The sequence below is a fragment of the Portunus trituberculatus genome, chromosome 41, assembly GCF_017591435.1.
Source record: "Portunus trituberculatus isolate SZX2019 chromosome 41, ASM1759143v1, whole genome shotgun sequence".
NCBI lineage: Eukaryota > Metazoa > Arthropoda > Malacostraca > Decapoda > Portunidae > Portunus > Portunus trituberculatus.
In genome coordinates, this window is record NC_059295.1 from 1,285,484 (window position 1) to 1,308,225 (window position 22,742).

General features: G+C 41.1%; 1 protein-coding gene across 6 annotated transcripts in view; it reads right to left on the reverse strand.

Annotated features, from left to right (window-relative positions):
* The window catches only part of LOC123517165 (fat-like cadherin-related tumor suppressor homolog), a gene marked incomplete at its 5' end in the record, with an annotated part of 296,558 nt that overhangs the window by 79,539 nt on the left and 194,277 nt on the right, over positions 1 to 22,742 (reverse strand). For all 6 annotated transcript variants that reach the window (XR_006678412.1, XM_045277149.1, XM_045277152.1 and 3 more), the window contains 2 exon segments: positions 18,711 to 18,854; positions 19,347 to 19,484. Coding sequence is in view for 5 of the 6 variants with exons in the window: in XM_045277149.1 (XP_045133084.1) it covers positions 18,711 to 18,854; positions 19,347 to 19,484 (282 nt within the window).

The window sequence follows — 22,742 nt, forward strand, 5'->3', positions numbered from 1 at the left end:
ATATATATATATATATATATATATATATATATATATATATATATATATATATATATATATATATATATATATATATATATATATATATATATATATATATATATATATATATATATATATATATATATATATATATATATATATATATATATATATATATATATATATATATATATATATATATATATATATATATATATATATATATATATATATATATATATATATATATATATATATATATATATATATATATATATATATATATATATATATATATATATATATATTGTATGACTTGAAAAACAGGGTGTCTATAGCGCACACGGTACAGGAGAGAGAAGACCCACACAAGGATGGTTATCTTCATTATATCCATTTCACACAACGTTTCGGGAAAGTACATATCCCATCTTCAGGTGTACAACAAAACACTGTAAACCCACACATAAAACTTTAAAATATGACCAGACGCAGTGGTCCTGCTACTAGTTCCTCCAACAGGTAAGTGGGGAGGGAGATTGGCTTACCAATATTTATAAGGTCCTACTCACTAGCTGGCAAAATCTGATTGGTTCACTAAGAATTTCCTATCCAATACAATATATAACACAATATTCTAATATGTCATAGCTGATGCAAAAAAGAGGCAAATTTAAAGGTATGATGTAAAACAGTTAATCTATTACAGAAATATTTTAGCCCCCAAAAAATTCTCAATGCTGATTGGTTGAAAAAAAGTACACATATATGAACCTCGAATCCTAACTATGCTAAACGACACTATCTCACCTAGTTTGAAATTATTAAGTAAAAATTAATAATTTGGTAGCTAGTTCTGTACCATTTAACTCTGGCTTCTCTTTTAAAATAAATAAAGATTCCGCTATCCTAAGGTCTGAGTTACAATATACCCTATACTTTATGTTAAAGTCCTGATCAGTAAATGCATGATTACATTGTAATGCGTGTTCTCTTATATTTGAGAAACCAGGCTCAGTGATACGAGCATTAGTTCTATACGATACTCCCAAGTGCTCAGAAATTCTAATTTTTAGGTTCCGACAGGTGGAACCAATATACCTACCGTGACATGCAGTCTGGACATCTAAAACAATATACAATTTTTGAGCACAAAGGAGTAGGAATAGCATCGTTAAATTTAAAGAAAGAACGTATAGTATTTTTATTAACAAAAATAAATCTAAAATCAACATTCAGAATATGTTTCTTGAGTAAATGAGACGTTGTATTACGTAAATGGTAACTAAATTGTCCTGAGAAGGGCAATGTAATGTATCTAACCTCTTTGGTTTTATCCTCCACAAAATTGTCAGTAACAAATTTATTGGTGATAAACTTCTTAATTTGTGTCTCTATTAAGTCTTTGGGATAACCATTAATATAAAAGTAATGTCTTAGTCTTTCAAGTTTATTATGGAACAAGATAGGATAGGAAATTCTTAGTGAACCAATCAGATTTTGCCAGCTAGTGAGTAGGAGCTTATAAATATTGGTAAGACAGTCTCCCTCCCCACTTACCTGTTGGAGGAACTAGTAGCATGACCACTGCGTCTGGTCATATTTTAAAGTTTTACGTGTGGTTTTTACAGTGTTTTGTTGTACACCTGAAGATGGGATATGTACTTTCCCGAAACGTTGTGTGAAGTGGATATAATGAAGATAACCGTCCTTTTGTGGGTCTTCTCTCCTGTATATATATATATATATATATATATATATATATATATATATATATATATATATATATATATATATATATATATATATATATATATATATATATATATATATATATATATATATATATAGTAAGGTACCGAGTTATGTCAGAGTTACGTTCCTGAAACATGATGTAAGTCGATTTTGTACGTATCTTGAGTTTTTGTACTTTCAAAGCATATTATCGAGTTTTCAACCAATAATTTTTTATGGTTATTCAGGTAAGTAAAAGGTTATATTGTTATATTGGTATATTATTTACAACTATGCAGGAATATATTGATTAGGGCCACGAACGCAAAGGACTGCAGGTTGCCGAGAGGGGCGGCCTGAGGCTGCCAGGAGGGTGGGCAGGATAAATGTTGTGACGCCCAGGGCGGACAGCTGGGAGCTTTGTGGAGTGTGGTAGGAGTAGAAGTGTTATATAAGTAAAAGGTTACATTGTTATATTATTTACAAGTATGTAGGAATATGAAACACAAGCTTGTTTTTGTTGTTGATTAGGGCCGCGAACGCGAAGGACTGCATGTTGCCAGAGGGGTGGACGCCTGAGGCCGCCAGGAGGGTGGGAAGGTCAAATGTTGTGACGCCCAGGGCGGACAGCTGGGAGCGTAATGCAGTGCGGTGGGAGTAGAAGCATGGGCAGCGGGGCAAGAAATGCAATAGGAAAGGGCAATAGGGATCAGCAGACAAGCGCAGACGGTGCAAGTGAGCTGCAAGTGTCGTGTGGCCCAGGCGAAGGCTCCAGAGTTGTTATTGTTGTGATAGGTGCGTGAGCCCTCAAGGTCGTCAACCTCCCCGTTGTCATGGTAACGGGCTTCCCATTTTCTTCTTCACTCCCTTACACACAGCTGCTGCCTCCCTTCTTATGTCTTTTAATTATGTCCACTTTTTCTTGTAGCGTAATGGTTTTCCTTTTCTTAGCATCACTGCTATCACTCAGGAGTTTTTTTTCTGCTGCCATTGAGCAAGATACTAAGATAGTCAGCAAACGCAGATGTAGGAACACTCTTGCCAGGGGCGACGGTGTGGTGGAACTGAGGCACGAGAGTGTTATTGTATTCAAGCATGAGGTGGGCGGTGTGGTGGATAACCACTAGTGACGCCTGGCCCAAGAATAACAATAAACCCGCTTACGATTTATAAATTTTCAATTTTTTAAATCTTAAATTGCCTTATAGTGGACTGAAGTAAGTGCGAGTTTGACGTAACCCGAGACCGACGTAACCCGGGACCTTACTGTATATATATATATATATATATATATATATATATATATATATATATATATATATATATATATATATATATATATATATATATATATACGAGTATGTATATATTTCTCGGTTTTTTCCTTAGCTTCACTTCTTAGCACTTTTTCCTTTTCCCTTTCCTCTAAGTTCATCTCTCTTTTTATCCATATTTCCTTGTGATCAACATCATAAGCCAGCTTCCCTTTTCTAGCCATAATTTCTTCTACAGCCACTTAAGACCTCATTTTCACCAAATTGATGATCCAATAATAACTTATGATCCTCCAGAAACCGTATCCAATATTTCTTTATCACCCTCTCACAAATCTTATCGACCACACTTGTTAAAGACACAGGTCTATAGTTAAGAGGCTCTTCCTTACTGCCTCCCTTATAAATGGGCGCCACTTCAGCTCTTTTCCCCTCTACCGGTACTTCCCCGGTTTCTAATGAGCACCTTATAATATCATATAATGGATCTATCAATTCTTCTCTACATTCCTTCAATAATTTGCCTGAAACTTCATCTGGTCCCATCGCTTTATCATCTTTAAGTTCCTCCAACATTTTATATAACTCCTTTTTAGGTATCTTAATGTCATCCATGTGCACATTTCCTTCTACATTTTGAGGCTTTACAAACATTGTTTCTTTAGTAAATACTTGTTGAAACCTATTATCTAGCAATTCCGCGATATTCTTAAGGTCATCTACTATCCCTTGCTCTCCTTTTAATCTTTCAATGGACTCTCTCTTTTTAAGTTCACCATTTATGAACCTGTAAAATAATTTTGGATGTTCCTTACTCTTGTCTACAATATCTTTTTCAAATTTTCTTTCTTCCTCCCTCCTTACCCTCACATACTCATTTCTCGCCACTCTATAATTCTCCTTATTTAGTATACTCCTGCTCTTTTTCCATCTTTTCCAAGCCACATCTCTCTTTTCTTTAGCCTTAACACAAGTTGCATTAAACCAATCCTTTCTTCCTTCCTCTCTCGGTTTATACTTTGGTACAAATTTCATAACTCCTTTATAATATTTCATAAAAATCTCATATTTCTTTTGCACTTCTCTGATTTGTAACATCTTCTCCCAATGTAATGTTCTAAAATAATTTTTCAAATTTTCTGTGTCCATCTTTCTATAATTCAATCTACCACTCCTGTATGTCTCATCTCTCCTTCGCTGTGTTATTGCCATCTGCATTTCCATAACCACATGATCACTCTTCTTCAATGGACATTTATATTGTATATCCCCATATAGGTACACTTCTCGTGTTAACACTAAATCCAGTCTAGCTGGTTCATCATCTCTATATCTAACATTTTCTTTCACCCTCTATTCCATCATATTTTTCATCATTAGAGTAAGGAATCTCTCTCTCCATGCTTCCTCTCCAACACCACTTACTAGATTTTTCCAATCCACTTCTTTACAATTAAAATCTCCTACTAGTATCACCTTTCTTTTCCCAGTTAATACACTTTCCAAACTCTGTAAAGTATCCTTGATCATAATGTCGTATTCCCTTAATGTCCAAGAATTTGTTTTAGGAGGTACATAGGTCACCATGATTATTAATTCTTTTCCATCACTTTTTAACCTTATGCTTATCACTTCTGCGTTGTTCTTCCCATACCAAACCTTATCCACACCTTAGCCTTCAACTTTGCTATCCTCCATGACCTAGAGCAACTGGTGCAGCACCCTACTCGTATTCCTGACCGTCTTGGAGACACGCCCAACATTCTTGATCTCTTCCTCACCTCTAACCCTTCTGCTTATGCTGTCACCCTTTCATCTCCGTTGGGCTCCTCCGATCACAATCTCATTTCTGTATCTTGTCCTATTTTTCCAATCCCTCCGCAGGATCCCCCAAAGCGAAGGTGCCTCTGGCGTTTTGCCTCTGCCAGTTGGGGGACCTGAGGAGGTATTATGCTGATTTTCCCTGAAATGATTATTGCTTCCGTGTCAGAGACCCATCTCTTTGTGCTAAACGCATAACAGAGGTGTTAGTATCTGGCATGGAGGTGTACATTCCTCATTCTTTTTCTCAACCTAAACCTTCTAAACCTTGGTTTAACTCAGCCTGTTCTCGTGCTATACATGATAGAGAGGTTGCCCACAAAAGGTACTTGAGCCTTCCATCTCCTGAATCTCATGCACTTTATATCTCTGCCCGGAATCATGCCAAGTCTGTTCTTCAACTTGCCAAACACTCTTTCATAAATAGGAAATGTCAAAATCTTTCAAACTCAAACTCTCCTCGTGACTTCTGGCATCTAGCCAAAAACATCTCAAATAACTTCACTTCTTCATCTTTCCTCCTTTATTTCATCCTGATGGCACCACTGCCATCTCTTCTGTCTCTAAAGCTGAACTCTTTTCTCAAACCTTTGCTCACAACTCCACCTTGGACGATTCTGGGCTTGTCCTCCTCTCCTCCTCCCTCGGACTATTTCATGTCTACAATCAAAATTCTTCGTAATGATGTTTTCCATGCCCTTGCTGGCCCAAACCCTCGGAAGGCTTATGGACCTGATGGGGTCCCTCCTATTGTTCTCAAAAACTGTGCTTCTGTGCTTGCACCTTGCCTGGCCAAACTCTTCCAACTTTGTCTATCGACTTGTACCTTTCCTTCCTGCTGGAAGTTCACCTACATTCAGCCTGTTCCTAAAAAGGGTGACCGTTCTAACCCCTCAAACTACCGTCCTAAAGCTTTAATCTCTTGCTTGTCTATAGTTTTTGAATCTATCCTGAATAGGAAGATTCTCAAACATCTGTCACTTCACAATCTTCTGTCTGATTGCTAGTATGGCTTCCATCAAGGTCGCTCTACTGGTGATCTTCTGGCTTTCCTTAGTGAGTCTTGGTCATCCTCTTTTAGAGATTTCGGTGAAACTTTTGCTGTTGCGTTAGACATATCAAAAGCTTTTGATAGAGTCTGGCATAAAGCTTTGATTTCAAAACTGCCCTCTTACGGCTTCTATCCTTCTCTCTGCAACTTTATCTCATGTTTCCTTTCTGACCGCTCTATTGCTGCTGTGGTAGACAGCTACTGTTCTTCTCCTAAACCTATTAATAGTGGTGTTCCTCAGAGTTCTTTCCTGTCACCCACTCTCTTTCTATTATTCATTAATGACCTTCTTAACCAAACTTCTTGCCCTATCCACTCCTACGCTGATGATACCACCCTACATCTTTCCACGTTCTTTCAGAGACGTCCAACCCTTCAGGAAATCAACAGATCACGCGGGGACGCCACGGAACGCCTGACTTCCGATCTTTCTAAGATTTCCGATTGGGTCAGAGAAAATCTAGTAGTTTTCAATGCCTCAAAAACTCAATTCCTCCATCTATCAACTCGACACAACCTTCCAGACAACTATCCCCTCTTCTTCAATGACACTCAACTGTCTTCCTCTTCCACAATGAATATCCTTGGTCTGTCCTTTGCTCATAATCTTAACTGGAAACTTCACATCTCATCTCTTGCTAAAACAGCTTCTATGAAGTTAGGTGTTCTGAGGCGTCTCCGCCAGTTTTTCTCGCCCCTCCAACTGCTTACTCTGTATAAGGGCCTTATCTGTCCCTGTATGGAGTACTCTTCGCATGTTTGGGGGGGTTCCAGTCACACAGCTTTGCTTGATAGGGTGGAATCGAAAGCTCTTCATCTCATCAACTCCCCTCCTCTGACTAACTGTCTTCAGTCTCTTTCTCACCGCCGAAATGTTGCATTCCTTTCTATATTTTATCGCTATTTTCATGGTAACTGTTCTACTGATCTTGCTAACTGCATGCCTCCCCTCCTTCTGCAGCCACGCTGCACAAAGATTTCTTCTTCCTCTCATCCCTATTCTGTCCAACTCTCTAATGCAAGAGTTAACCAGTACGCTCAATCATTCATCCCTTTCACTGGTAAACTCTAGAACTCCCTCCCTGCATCTGTATTTCCAAATTCCTACAACTTGTCTTCTTTTAAGAGGGAGGTATCGAGGCATTTGCTCCCCTAATTCTGGCTGACGGTTTTGGCACTTTTTGTACTCTTTGGAGAGCCAGCACTCGTGGGCTTTTTTCCAACTTTCTTTTTTTTGCCCTTGGCTGGCCCTCTTCCCTACTTAAAAAAAAAAAAAAAAAAAAAAAAAATAAGTTAAAGGCTATATTGTTATATTATTTACAAGTATGTAGGAATTTGAAACGTAAGCTTGTTTTTGTTGTTGATCAGGGCCACGAACGCGAAGGACTGCAGGTTGCAGAGAGGGGTGGACGCCTGAGGCCGCCAGAAGGGTGGGCAGGTCGAATGTTGTGACACCCAGGGGGGACAGCTGGGAGCGTAGTGCAGTGCGGTGGGAGTAGAAGCGTGGGCAGCGGGGCAGGAAATGCAATAGGGATCAGCAGACGGTGCAAGTCAGCTGCGAGTGTCATGTGGCCTAGGCGAAGGCTCCGGAGTTGTTATTGTTGTGACGGGTGTGCGGGCCCTCAAGGTCGTCAACCTCCCCGTTGTCATTGTAACGGGCTTCCCATTTTCTTCTTCCCTCCCTCACACACAGCTGCTGCCTCCCTTCTCATGTCTTTTAATTATGTCCTCTTTTTTCTTGTAGCGTAATGGTTTTCCTTATCTTAGCATCACTGCTGTCCCTAAGAAGTTTTCTCTTTGGTGCCATTGAGCAAGATACTAAGAACTTGAGTCAGTAAACGCAGAAGTAGGATAACACTCTTGCCAGAGGCGATGGTGTGGTGGAACTGAGGCAGGGTGTTATTGTATTCAAGCGTGAGGCGGGCGGTGTGGCAGGCAACCACCAACAATAACAATAAATCCCGCACTTTACGATTTATAAATTTTCAATTTTTTTAATCTTAAATTGCCTTATAGTAGACTGACGTAACTCTGAGTTTGATTTAACTTGAGACCGGCGTAACCCGGGACTTTACTGTATATATATATACACACACACACACACACACACATATATATATATATATATATATATATATATATATATATATATATATATATATATATATATATATATATATATATATATATATATATATATATATATATATATATATATATATATATATATATATATATATATATATATATATATATATATATATATACAGTGAGGTCCCGGGTTACGTCGGTCTCGAGTTACGTCAAACTCGCACTTACGTCAGTCTACTATAAGGCAATTTAAGATTTAAAAATAGAAAATTTTTAAATCGTAAAGCGCGGGGTTTATTGTTATTGTTGGCTGCCAGGCGTCACTATAGTCCGACTCAAATATTAAGGCAGCTGAGGGGGGAGACCTAACGAGGATTCCCCGGCTGTGGCGTCGCCAAGCATCATTATTAACTTACATCTTAATGAACTGTCATAAAAGTGTATTCCTCTAAATTTCTAATAAGGATGTATAGATAGCTTTGAATATTGTTTTAGCGTAATGAAGACAATGATTTTGTATAGATACCACAAAATGTAGCACCACTGCTCTCCAGCGTTGCTACTTTTCAAAGTTGGACATGGGTGAGGTCAACCTCCCTGACCGCTGATAATCCCCAGGTCAAATCAAGTCACTCCTCCCCTCCCTGTCGCTCAGGATGGAAGGTGAATATCTCGTCCGCGCTACTTGCCATCGCAACCTTCATAGTCAAGAGAAATTAATTATTTACAGCGTCAACAAGTTCTACTTAGAGGATTCTTTTATTATCAATGTGGAGGACACTTCTGACGAAGAACTGTCTGATTAAATAGCTGAGAGAGGATTATGCTTACAGGGTAAAACCTCTATAAAAAAAAATGCACCTTAACTCTTACCTCATGGGTGGTGTGGAAAAAGAATAAAATAAAACAACAAAAAAGATGCATGTCTACTTGTCTATTTTAGAGAGAGAGAGAGAGAGAGAGAGAGAGAGAGAGAGAGAGAGAGAGAGAGAGAGAGAGAGAGAGAGAGAGAGAGAGAGAGAGAGAGAGAGAGAGAGAGAGAGAGAGAGAGAGAGAGAGAGATGTATATCACACAGGAGAACCAATACATAAACTGTTGAAAGACTCGCAAGCAGGATCACACACACACACACACATGCATGAGAGAACTATATAGTAATAAGAAACAGGAGGAAGTAGTAACAAGCCACAGAGAGAGAGAGAGAGAGAGAGAGAGAGAGAGAGAGAGAGAGAGAGAGAGAGAGAGAGAGAGAGAGAGAGAGAGAGAGAGAGAGAGAGAGAGAGAGAGAGAGAGAGAGAGAGAGAGAGAGAGAGAGAGAGAGAGAGAGAGAGAGAGAGAGAGAGAGAGAATGTGTGTGTGTGTATGTCACGTCAGGAGAACCAATACATAAACTGTTGAAAGACTCAAAGCAGGATTACACACACACACACACACGTGCATGAGAGAACTATATAGTAATAAGAAACAGGAGGAAGTAGTAACAAGCCACAGAGAGAGAGAGAGAGAGAGAGAGAGAGAGAGAGAGAGAGAGAGAGAGAGAGAGAGAGAGAGAGAGAGAGAGAGAGAGAGAGAGAGAGAGAGAGAGAGAGAGAGAGAGAGAGAGAGAGAGAGAGAGAGAGAGAGAGAGAGAGAGAGAGAGAGAGAGAGAGAGAGAGAGAGAGAGAGAGAGAGAGAGAGAGAGAGAGAGAGAGAGAGAGAGAGAGAGAGAGAGAGAGAGAGAGAGAGAGAGAGAGAGAGAGAGAGAGAGAGAGAGAGAGAGAGAGAGAGAGAGAGAGAGAGAGAGAGAGAGAGAGAGAGAGAGAGTGTGTGTGTGTGTATGCCGCATCACAGGAGAACCAATACATAAACTGTTGAAAGACTAGCGCAAGCAGGATTACACACACACACACTATATGTGCATGAGAGAACTATATAGTAATAAGAAACAGGAGGAAGTAGTAACAAACCACAGAGAGAGAGAGAGAGAGAGAGAGAGAGAGAGAGAGAGAGAGAGAGAGAGAGAGAGAGAGAGAGAGAGAGAGAGAGAGAGAGAGAGAGAGAGAGAGAGAGAGAGAGAGAGAGAGAGAGAGAGAGAGAGAGAGAGAGAGAGAGAGAGAGAGAGAGAGTGGGAGAGATGGGCGTTTCTCCACACTTCAGTGTTAATCCTATAATTGGGGCTGCGACGTTTGGCGACGCTGCAACCGGGAATTCGATAGGTCTCCCCCCTCAGCGGCCTTCATATTTGTGTCGGACTATAGTGGTTATCCGCCACACCGCCCACCTCACGCTTGAATACAGTAACATTCTATGTACCTCAGTTCCACCACACTGTCACCCCTGGCAAGAGTGTTCCTACATCTGCGTTTGCTGACTATCTTAGTATCCTGCTCAATGGCACCAAAGAGAAAACTTCTTAGTGACAGCAGTGATGCTAAGAAAAGGAAAACCATTACGCTACAAGAAAAAGTGGACATAATTAACCCCTTCCATACCGCAAGACTGTTTTGTGGTACGTGCGTACTACGCGCAAAAGCGACCTCGTGGTACCGCAAGATGCCGCTGCATGCAAGCGTACCACACCAATACATTTCCGTGTATAACCGTGACCTGAGTGCGGATTTTGCCTTTTTCATGCTCCACGTGGTTCACTATAAACAAACACTGGAGGCGTTATTTTTAGCCACCCCAGCACCCCAGTAGCCAATCAATATCGGAGTTAATTTTTCATGCATAAACTATAAAGCCAATCACATTTCTTTGACATATATTATTCCCACAGTCCCCCCAAGAACATCAGTTCTCTAGTATCGGCCGTGGTGAAACTGTTCTATTGCCACTAGTTAGAGATAATGGCGTCTGCTTCATGTAGCAGCGATGAGGATTATCATAATTATGAGACAGATAGTGAGGAGATACTGGAAGACTCTCCAGATGAATATGATTCAGACTATGATCCTGAAAAAGAAATAGGAGAGAGTGATAGTGACAGCAGTGTTGAAACCCTCTCGACAAGTGAGGGGGAGCAGCCTAGTTATGACTGCCTCAGGGCCACCCTCACCAGGTGCAGAGTGTGTGGTGCTGAATTTATTATTAGTGCACAATTTATGATTATGTTTACATTTTCTTTTATTAATAAAATGACAAAAATATGTTTAGAAAAAAGTATATAACACTGAGTTAGAAAGAAATATAATGTGTAGATCTGGCCGTGAGGCACATGCGCACACGGGCAGGGGACTGTGGTATAGGAGGGGAACGCTTTGTTTATATAGGGGGTGGCTGTGGTAAGGAAGGGGTTAAAAGACATGAGAAGGGAGGCAGCAGCTGTGTGTAAGGGAGTGAAGAAGAAAATGGGAAGCCTGTTACCATGACAACAGGGAGCTTGACGACCTTGAGGGCTCGCGCACCTATCACAACAATAACAACTCCAGAGCCTTCGTCTGGGCCACACGACACTTGCAGCTCACTTGCACTGTCTGCGCCTGTCTGCTGATCCCTATTGCCCTTTCCTATTGCATTTCCTGTTCCGCTGCCCACACTTCTACTCCCACTGCACTGCACTACGCTCCCAGCTGTCCACCCTGGGCGTCACAACATTCAACCTGCCTACCCTCCTGGCGGCCTCAGGCGTCCACCCCTCTGGCAACATGCTGTCCTTCGCGTTTGCGGCCCTAATCAACAACAAAAACAAGCTTGTGTTTCATATTCCTACATAGTTGTAAATAATATACCAATATAACCTTTTACTTACCTGAATAACCATAAAAAATGATTGGTTGAAAACTCGATAATATGCTTTGAAAGTACAAAAACTCGAGTTACGTACAAAATCGACTTACGTCATGTTTCAGGAACGTAACTCTGACGTAACTTGGGACCTTACTGTGTATATATATATATATATATATATATATATATATATATATATATATATATATATATATATATATATATATATATATATATATATGAAATTGCCCATTTCATGAAATGGGCAAACCCAATTCATGAATGAACCTAACCTAACCTAACCTAACCTAACCATTTCATGAAATGGCCTCTCCATTGCACATTTCATGAATTGGGTTAGGTTAGGTTAGGTTAGGTTAGGTTCATTTCATGAATTGGGTTTGCCCATTTCATGAAATGGGCAATTTCACAAACGGGTGTATATATATATATATATATATATATATATATATATATATATATATATATATATATATATATATATATATATATATATATATATATATATATATATATATATATATATATATATATATATATATATATATATATATATATATATATATATATATATATATATATATATATATATATATATATATATATATATATATATATATATATATATATATATATATATATATATATATATATATATATATATATATATATATATATATATATATATATATATATATATATATATATATATATATATATATATATATATATATATATATATATATATATATATATATATATATATATATATATATATTGTGAGGGCACCGCCTTTTTTCCCTTTTATTTCTTATTATTTCGTGTGTATGGTGGCCCCAGCACAGCCTCTTGCTGTTCCGCTGTGTGGCCACCCTCCCCTTTTCTGTTCCTGCCACCTCATTGTGCCTGGCAGAAAACGCCAGTACCAAGCCAGTCTTTAGCCAAGGTAGACACGTTCGCTATTGGGTTCTGGCACATGGTTGAGACGTGTGTTGCTAGGCTGTTCTGGGTGCTCAACAGTCTCGGTCTGGGAGTTGTGCCCTCCTCTTTTTGAGTAGCTGGTTTCCTGCGGGTTAGACCGTGACGGTGTGGAGCAACGGGTTTGTTGGTTTGTTGTTGCAGGGGAAAGTGTAGCTTGTTTTGCTGCATTTCCCTAGTTTTTGCGTTTGTCCCCTCTTGTCGAGTGGCGACGCGGAGAGACACGTTACTGTCTCATTCCAATTGTTAGTTTTTTTAGGTGGCCGTGGTCACCAGTGTGATTTGGTGGGTGGCTGTGTGCCACCACCATCGTTTTGCGTAGTTTCTGTAGTATATTGAGTATAGTGGCCTTAGCCACACATACTGGTTGTCTTGTGGGAAGCTTCATGCTGTCCCCCAGTCGGTGTGCAGTCATCGTCTGTACGACCTGTTAGCTATGTGTATCTTGACTCCCTGAGTGGCTGGTTGTCACCTGGAGTTGGTAGCTGGGTTTGTGTATACCAATGGATGTGGAATACGCATCGTGTCTCGTAGTAAGCCGTAGGCACGGGGAGTCAGTCTTGACAGATGCTGACAAGCATCTGTTGCATTAAGTAATATAGTAATATACACTGTGCGTCTTGTCCCAGTCTGTAGGCACTTAGAGTCTGAGAACAAGACGTGTGGAGAGGCATTAATACTCCCGTAGAGAAGTGGGTGGAATTGTCCTTGTGGCCGGTTTCTCTACGGAGTATTAAGGCTTTGCCCTTAACACATAACTTATATACTATCTATAAATTCTACTTGGTTTGGTACAGGAGGAGAAGGAGTTGCTAAGGAGATTCCCTAGCAGTGGGGGAAGTTATACACTGCTGGCGACCTTTATTTCTGTAGTATTTTTTTTGTCTACTACTAGGGGCTGGGTGTGCAAGGCTCAGGGAAGGGATTGGTACATGCTGGCATAATTACCAGACCATTATTAGGCACGAGTGAGAGCGGAGTATCTCGTCGCCTCCCAGGGCAGCTGTGACGCCGTGAGGGAACAGCAATCTATTAGAGTTTGCACATTTTCAGCAGAAAGAACCTGATGGGTTGCGGCTACTGTGAAATCTAGTATTGGGGACCCTGTGGAGCGTCATACTCCCCGGTGAGCAGCAGTTAACCGTAACAAAAATGGCTACCTCGCCAGGATTACAAACCAAGTGCTTTATAGTGGTGTAGTGTTTATTGTGTTGGGTATTATTACTTATATTATCTTATTTTTGTGAGAACGAGTCCCTATGAGCACCATGAAGGGAGTTACTGGCCTGTTCACCTCACCAGAAGATGATGAGGGTGCGCATGCAGGTGAGAGCTGACAAGAGGCTGGCAGTGTCTCACCACGTTGGTATGGTGAGTCGTTGGCCGCGTGTGGGGTCAGTGGGGACGCACGTATGTGTCATGATAACGGACATGGCGGTCCCAGTGAAGGTGATGTGGGACATATTAGCTCTGGCAGAAGTATCGGAAGCAGAGTAGGCTTCCGACGATCTAGTCCAGCAAGCAATATTGCTGATAGTGTCCAGTCAGCTGCCAGACTGGAGGAACTGCGATTGAAGCTGGAAATAAGGAAAATGGAGATAGAAGCAGAAGAGAGGCAAGAGTTAAAGAGACTAGCTGCTGAGGAGAGACGAGATATTCAGAGCTCATTCATAAGCAGCAGGAGGATCCGGCATTGGCCTCCTTCTTTGCTCGAATGGGTGAGGGAAGTAAGGAGTTGGAGGGCAGGGAGGAGTTTGTTTTGCACCAGGGGTGGTGTCGGAGATGGCAGGAGAGTGATAGTGGTGAGTTACTGCAAGTAGTTGTGCCACATAAGCTGCGGGAGACACTTGTGCTGTTGGTACATGAGGGGCCCCATGGCTGGACACCTGGGCATCCGGAAGACCGTCGCTCGCCTGCGTTGCAATTTTTGGTGGCCCAGCATGCCTGGAGAAGTAGCCACAATTCTTAAGTGCTGCCACACTTGTCAATTAGTGGGCAAGCCTAATCAGACACCCCCCTTTCACGCCACTCCACCCCATCCCTGCTGTTGATCCTCCATTTACGAGGGTTTTGATTGATATTGTAGGTCCTCTGCCTGCTACCAGGGCTGGTCACAAGTATTTGTTGACCATAATGGATGTTACCACTCGGCACCCTGAGGTGATTCCCCTGAGAAGTACTCACTCTAAGCTGGTGCTGAAGGCTTTGATGAATTTCTTTACACACTTTGGATTGCCAGCCGAGCTGCAGTTTGATCAGGGGACCAACTTTACTTCAAAGTTGTTTAAAGATACAATGACTGCATGGGGGATCAAGCACATCGTGTCCAGTGCTTATCATACGCAGTCTCAGGGAGCCCTGGAGAGACATCATCAAACCATTAAGACCATGCTCAAGAGCTTTTGCATGGAGAGAGATAAGGATTGGGATGAGGGTGTCCCCTACGTCTTATTTGCGGTGAGAGAAGCGCCCACTGAGTCCCTGGGTTTCTCACCCAATCAACTAGTGTTTGGACACTGAGTGCGTGGACCGCTCGACGTAGTTCAGGAGGCATGGTGTCAGCCGTCGCCTGAGAGCCCTGTCTCACTGCTTAAAAGCCTCATGAGCACTCGAGAGAGATTGGCCAAGGCATTACAGGTGGCGCAGACCCACCTGTGTAAGGCCCAGCAGACTATGAAGGGGTATTATGACTGCAGGGCCGAGTATCGGAGTTTTGCCCCTGGAGATGAAGTGCTTGTGTTGTTACCACTTCAGGGCTAGCCGCTTGCTGCCTGCTATAGTGGCCCCTATGTTATAGAAAAGAAGGTGGGTGACCTCGACTACCTGGTGGTCACTCCTGACTGGTGCAAGAGGGCTCAGCTGTGTCATGTTAACATGCTGAAGCCCTATTTTCGTTCTACTAGCCAGAAGGGCTCTTTAAGTTCTGCTGTGCAAGAGGCAACTTTAGTTTTATTTTTCTGCCGGGAGGGAGAGGCACCAGAAGTTATTGGGCCTGAACCTGTCGTTTCTACAGGGCAGTGGGAACGGAATAGCTTCCATCTCTTGAAGGAGAAGGTTGAGCACCTAGAAGGGAATCAGCAAGATGAGTTGCTTTGGCAGCTGAAGAAGTACTCCTCTGTGTTTAGCAGTGTTTCGGGCAGGACGCAGTTGATAGCACACGATATTGATGTTGGGGACGTAAAGCCTGTCAAATGGCACCAATCGCTATCTGTGTAGTTTTCATTGTTCACCAGCTGGTTTAATTCACAAGTTGGTCCTGCTTATCGCGCCGACCTGTCGCTCTTGTGGAAGCCCTATTAAAAAATATATATATACAGATATTCATGCCTACATACCTCATAACATAAACGTTTGGTTATTTATCTATGTGTCTGATTGAAAATGACAAAAATATGCAAATATATGTTCCTAATGGTGCAAAGTATGGATGTACCAGTGTCCTATCAAAATATTTTTTGTAAGTCTAATAGTACATATATACCTTATCACAAAATTGTCAGAGTTTCTGCATAGGATAATGCTCCACTCAAAAAGCGTAGCGCAAATATCACTGAGTAGCATTTATAAAAAACAATTTTCGAGTCTGTGCCGAAATAACCTGGCCAACATTACCGAAACCGAATTTTCCTAACTGAATCACAACAAGCGAACTTGGTATGCCTTTTGATCTCAGAAAGTTTCTCAGAGTTGACACTGTCCATTTTCTAAGTTCATCCTCACTAATATCCATAGTGTTATCCATAGTGAAGTCGTCGTGTAGCGAGTGTGGCGATGGCTCTTAACACGCTACATTTGTTTACGTTTCCATAGAACAATCTCGGTGCATGTCAGACAATATCCTCTATACTGTTAATTTCTTAAGACAATTAATTGTTGTGATTTTCTGTATGAATATAATTCATATTAATTTTTATGGAAAGAAAAGGCATTAAAACTATGCTTTACCTATTAATGATCTTTTCTATTTTTTGTCCCAGAAATGGAGATGGTAAAGAAGAACGCTCGACATATATGTAAACATTTCCACTTTTTTAGCTTATATGCCAAGAGTACATTCTTAGAAAGATTAAAACTATTTTATTAAACCATTTAATATTTACAACGCGTGCAGAAAAGTACGTTCCAGTTGACCAACTTGCTGTGAAATAATTAACCCATCTGGCGGTTGAAGGCACCTACATAGCAGATCGTGATCGGTCCCATTGCCTCCATACCGAGTAAATCCTATGAAGCAAGAAATGGTGGAGAAGGAGTTGGAGTATATGCTTGAGCATGGGCTCATTACTTGGACTTACAGTCAATGGAGTTCCCCAATCACCCTACAGCCTAAGCCTGACGGCAAGGTCAGGTTTTGTATTAACACGCTGGAGTCCTCTACTCCAGGAGTACAATATCGTTGTCAGACATATAAAAGGAGCAGACAACGTTGTGGCAGATTGTCTGTCCCGGGGCCATTCCCTTTAATCAGTTCCCTGCTTTAAAAAATTTTTGTAAATGTTTTGTTTCCAAATTTTTTCTTTTAAGGGAGGGCGTGTGAAGGGCACCGCCTTATTTCCCTTTTATTTCTTATTATTTTGTGTGTATGGTGGCCCCAGCACAGCCTCTCACTATTCCACTGTGTGGCCACCCTCCCCTTTTCTGTTCCCGCTATCTCGTTGTGCCTGGCAGAAAACGCCAGTACCGAGCCAGTCTTTAGCCGAGGTAGACACGTTCGCTCTTGGGTTCTGGCACAGGATTGAGATGCGTGTTGCTAGGCTGTTCTGGGTGCTCAACAGTCTCAGTCTGGGAGTTGTGCACTCCTCTTTTTGAGTAGTTGGTTTGCTGCGGGTTAGGCCGAGACGGTGTGGAGCAATGGGTTTGTTGTTCCAGGGGAAAGTGTAGCTGGTTTTGCTGCATTTCCCGAGTTTTTGCGTTTGTCCCTTCTTGTTGAGTGGTGACGCGGAGAGACACGTTACTGTCTCGTCCCAATCGTCGTTTTTTTAGGTGGCCGTGGTCACCAGTGTGGTTTGGTGGGCGGCTGTGTGCCACCACTATCGTTTTGCGTAGTTTCTGTAGTATATTGAGTATAGGGGCCTTAGCCATACACACATTGGTTGTCTGGTGGGAAGCTTCATGCTGTTCCCCAGTCGGTGTGTAGTCATCGTCCGTACGACCTGGTAGCTATGTGTATCTTGACTCCCTGAGTGGCTGGTTGTCACCCGGAGTTGGTAGCTGGGCTTGTGTATACCACCGGATGTGGAATACGCATCGTGTCTTGTAGTAAGCCGTAGGCACGGGGAGTCAGTCTTGACAGGTGCTGACAAGCATCTGTTGCATTAAGTAATATAGTAATATACACTGCACGTCTTGTCCCAGTCTGTAGGCACTTAGTCTGAGAACAAGACGTGTGGAGAGGCATTAATACTCCCGTAGAGAAGTGGGTGGAATCGTCTTTGTGGGCGGTTTCTCTACGGAGTATTAAGGCTTCGCCCTTAACACATAACTTATATACTATCTATAAATTCTATTTGGTTTGGTACAGGAGGAGAAGGAGTTGCTAAGGAGATTCCCTAGCAGTGGGGGAAGTTATACACTGCTGGTGACCTCTATTTCTGTAGTATTTTTTTTGTCTACTACTAGGGGCTGGGTGTGCAAGGCTCAGGGAAGGGATTGGTACACGCTGGCATCATTACCAGACCATTATTAGGCACGAGTGAGAGCGGAGTATCTCGTCGCCTCTCAGGACAGCTGTGACGCCGTAAGGGAACAGCAGTCTATTAGAGTTTGCACATTTTCAGCAGAAAGAACATGAGGGTTGCAGCTGCTGTGAAATATAGTGTTGGGAACCCTGTGGAGCGTCATACTCCTCGGTGAGCAGCAGTTAATCGTAACAATATATATATATATATATATATATATATATATATATATATATATATATATATATATATATATATATATATATTTTTTTTTTTTTTTAAATCCACAAATTGTTAATTGCTAATACCATAGAAAAATAGGACATATTACAGTGCAATACAGTTGACTTCATTATACAAGAAAGGCTTACCTGAACCACTACTGTGTAATTGTCCTGGGTGAAAATGGGTGAGTTGTCATTGACATCACTCACATGTATCACTACCTGAGCAACTGCAGTGTTAGTTGGAGTGCCCAAATCCCAGGCACTGACTGTCAGTTGATAATTAGCCACCTGGAAAAGACCTTATATATACCTCTCTCTTTTCACCTATCCATTATTTCCTTAAAACTGGAATATATATGTTACTTTGTTTAAAAAAAAGATGTGAGCGTTTTCTTACAAATAACAGCAATAATAAAAGGAAAAATATACAAGATGTTCAAATAACAATATTTGGCAAGAGCTACCCTAATAACAAAAGTAGTTCTGAAGGGCAGAAGATTAAGGAAAATAACAATTTTCTTTTACATAATCCAAACAATTAAGAAGCTTATTTTGTATTTGTCATCAATAGTACTATTCATTTTCTATAATATAAAATATAAAGGTAAAATCATGTTCTTTACAAGTATTTCAACACGATTACTTTTAATATGACACATTGTTGGATTTATTCAAATTTTCTGTTTAATCAAAAATCACTATGAAAAGTTTTTTCAAAACCTGCTTCTAATGCCTTAAGAAAATAAATATAAAACTATGTTAAATTTCTGCAAAAGTTACCTTTTCTCTGTCAAGGTTTTTGATGACAGTAATGATGCCAGTGTCATCCTCAATGGCAAAACAATAGGCATCATTTCCAGCCTTGATGCTGTAGCGTACCAAGCTATTCACACCAGAGTCCATGTCATTTGCTGAAACCTGTCATGGGCAAAGAAAACAAAATATCATCTCACATTCAGCCAGTTCAATAACGATAAAGAAAATAGGTAAATAAAAATAAAGAAAAAAAAAAATTCTGATGCTTCACTTCTTCCAGAATTATCTTTCAAGGATGTCATATAGCAGAAGAACCTCTATCCCTTCCTATACAAATATTGCCTTCTAGCTCATTCAAGTGCTTAGTCTTTACTAAGATCTCTTTCACACATATACTTTTAATGGCATCCTTCTTTCTCCCATGTGATCTACCTCTGCTATCTCCACCTTCAGCTTCACTCACATACATTTTCTTTAAAAACTCCTTACCCTTCATTCTCTCCTTATGGCCATATCATCTGAGTGTGCTCCTTCTTACCCATTTTACTACTCTACATTTAGATTACTTGCACAAAGGCTTATACTACTGTACATATTACAAGTGCAATTTTACTGATAATACTCTACCATACTACTTGCTTTAGATCATTCATTTGCACACTGTGAAATGAGGATGATAACTGGTGTGTATGCTGGTACTTTAGCTCTTGTTAACATGCTGGATGAAGGAGCGAACAGTGTGTAGAAGTGAGGTGAGCCAGCTGGCACAGAGAGAAACCACCACCACTACGCATACTGTCTGGTTGTCCTTCCCCATAGACATGTGAGTAGTAGCTGCGGTGGCGAGTGGATGTGTTGTGTGTGCGCTCCGTTTTTGGCTGTGGTTTTTATAGTTAGCGAGTGGTGTTTGTGCTTGGTGTCTGTGTGTGGTGCTTTTGAGTGTTAGTGAAGTGAAAGTGTGTACTGCAAGTGTTAGATTAGAGTGAAATAGTGGTTAGAATCAGTGTTTGTGAGTCAAAAGTATTATGGTAGAGCGAGGAGACTAGGCTTGTAACTGTCAAGTTGACCTTGAAAGAGGATTAGTTGACCTCACTTAGGCCCTCCCAACCACCGCGGTTCCCCCACCCTGCCGTCACCAAGTATTTTTATTTGTTTGTGAGTTAACAGATTGTAAATTAGTATGGCGGTAGCTACTGAGGTATATCAGAGTGTGATTGAGTGCGTGAAAGAGAGTGTTGAGATGGGATTGGGAGAGTTTGTTGTGTGTGAGATGTGTGGGCATGACAGGAAGGTCGTTGACTTTTCTGAGTGTATGGTGTGTAGGCTCAAGAGCGAGAATTTAGTTCTTTCTCTTGAGCACCGAGAATTGCGAGAGGAAATGAGAAAGCTAAGTATGGGGAAAAGTGCGAACGAAGTTCTCATCTTTGAGTTGGAGGAGGTTAAGAGGCTTGGGGAGGCAGTGGAAAAAATTAGGCAGGAGATCAGTGTTAGGCCGAAGGTTGGACCTTCTGAGGGCGACAGGGTGGCTTGGCCCTCTGTTGGGAAGAGCAGAGTGGGGAAGAGGGAGCAGGCGAGCCAGACTGGGAAAGATAGTAGTCAGGATGGGCAGAGATGGCAGGTTGCGAGGTGAAGGAAAGCGGAGGCAGTTAGGGAGGATAGCACTAAACCTGTTGAGTGTGAAAATAGGTTCGGTTTGTTGGAGGGGGAGGGGGAGAGTGAGAGTGAGAGTGGAGTGAATGAAGTGGTTGTGGTGAGTGAAAGGAGAAAGAAGGGGGTAGAGGAGAGGAGGAGGAGGGTTGTGCCTAGCACACCTCAGGTGTGTGTGGTGGGTGACTCTCAGGTTAGGTATTTAGATAGCACTTTCTGTGGGAAAGACAGGGATAGGAGGACGAACGTGTGTATGCCTGGTGCAGGTGTGAAGGCAGTGAGTGAGGAGGTGCAGAAGAGGGTTGGGGGGATGGAGAGGGAGGGTGTAGTAGTTTTGCACGTAGGTGGGAACGATGTCAGAGCAGGTGGGTCGGAGGAGTTAGTGGCAAGATTTCGGAAATGTTAGGCAAGATAAGGGAGAGTGGTAGGAGGTGTGTAGTGTCAGGAATCTTGCCTCGTGTGTATGTTAGCAGGAATGGTTGTCTAGAGCCATTGGTGTGAATGATCGGGTAAAAGGGATGTGTAAGGATGTGGGTGTCAGCTTTGTGGATGTATGGGATAGGTTCTATGGGCGAAGGATTTGTATGCTAGGGATGGTGTGCATCTGAGTAGGAAGGGTGTGGATGTGCTGAGTGGATGTCTGGAGGGGAGTTGGGATGGAGTGTAGGGGTGAGGTAGCAAATGCATTCCAGAAGAAAGATGCTAGACATAAATTAGATAGGATAAACAGAGATAGTGAAAAGATTAGGAAAGATTTCCAGGTGCAAATAGGAGAGAATAAGATTAGGATTCCAAATAAGGAGACAGCATCTAGGAAGGTAGCAGGACTTAAATGTTTTTATGTAAATGCCAGGAGTCTTAGGAACAAGGACAAGTTATCTAGTTATATAGTTGAGGAGGACTTAGATGTTGTATGTGTCACAGAGGCATGGGTAAATGAGGAAAAGTTTAGGGAAAATAGGAAAGAATATGAAGTAGATGGATACATTATGTATTTACACCAGAGAATTGGTAGGATAGGCGGAGGAGTAGTTATTTATGTAAAAAAAATCCTTCATTTCCAGTCACGTATTAAGGTAGATAACAGAGTAGAGTCCTTATGGCTGGATGTTAGAGTAAACAAAAGTAAGGTTATTAGAGTAGGAGCTTTTTATAGACCACCTAACCAGTCAGCAGATGTAGACAACCTTATGGTAGATGAGATAAATAGGGGGTGTATTAGTCAGACAATTATCTTAGGGGATTTTAATCTTAAGTCAGTAAACTGGGAGGATGGTAGGAAATGCTAGTGAAAATAAGTTTATGGAAAGTTTTCAGGATAACTATTTAGTGCAGATGGTAGATAAACCTACTAGGGGGAAGAAGGTTTTAGACATAGTACTAACAAATATTGAGCATTGTTTAAAGGAAGTTGAGGTAGGAGAGACTTTAGCAAACAGTGACCATCATATATTTAGATTTATCATTAATTCCAGTAGGGATAATATAGTGAATAAGACTAGATTCCCAAACTATCAGAAAGGCAATTATGGTAGGTTACGTCAGTTATTAGGAGAGGTAAACTGGGAAGATAGTTTTGGAAATAAAACTGCACAGGAGATGTGGGATATTTTTAAGGTTGTAGTAAAGGGTATAGTGATGCAGTGTATCCCTTACAAAGATATAAGGCAGAGAAACAGGAAGCCATTATGGTGGACTCATGAGATAGGTAGCCAGATCAGAGAGAAGAAGAGGGCATATAGAAAGTTGCAGAAAAGTGGGGAAGATGTAGAT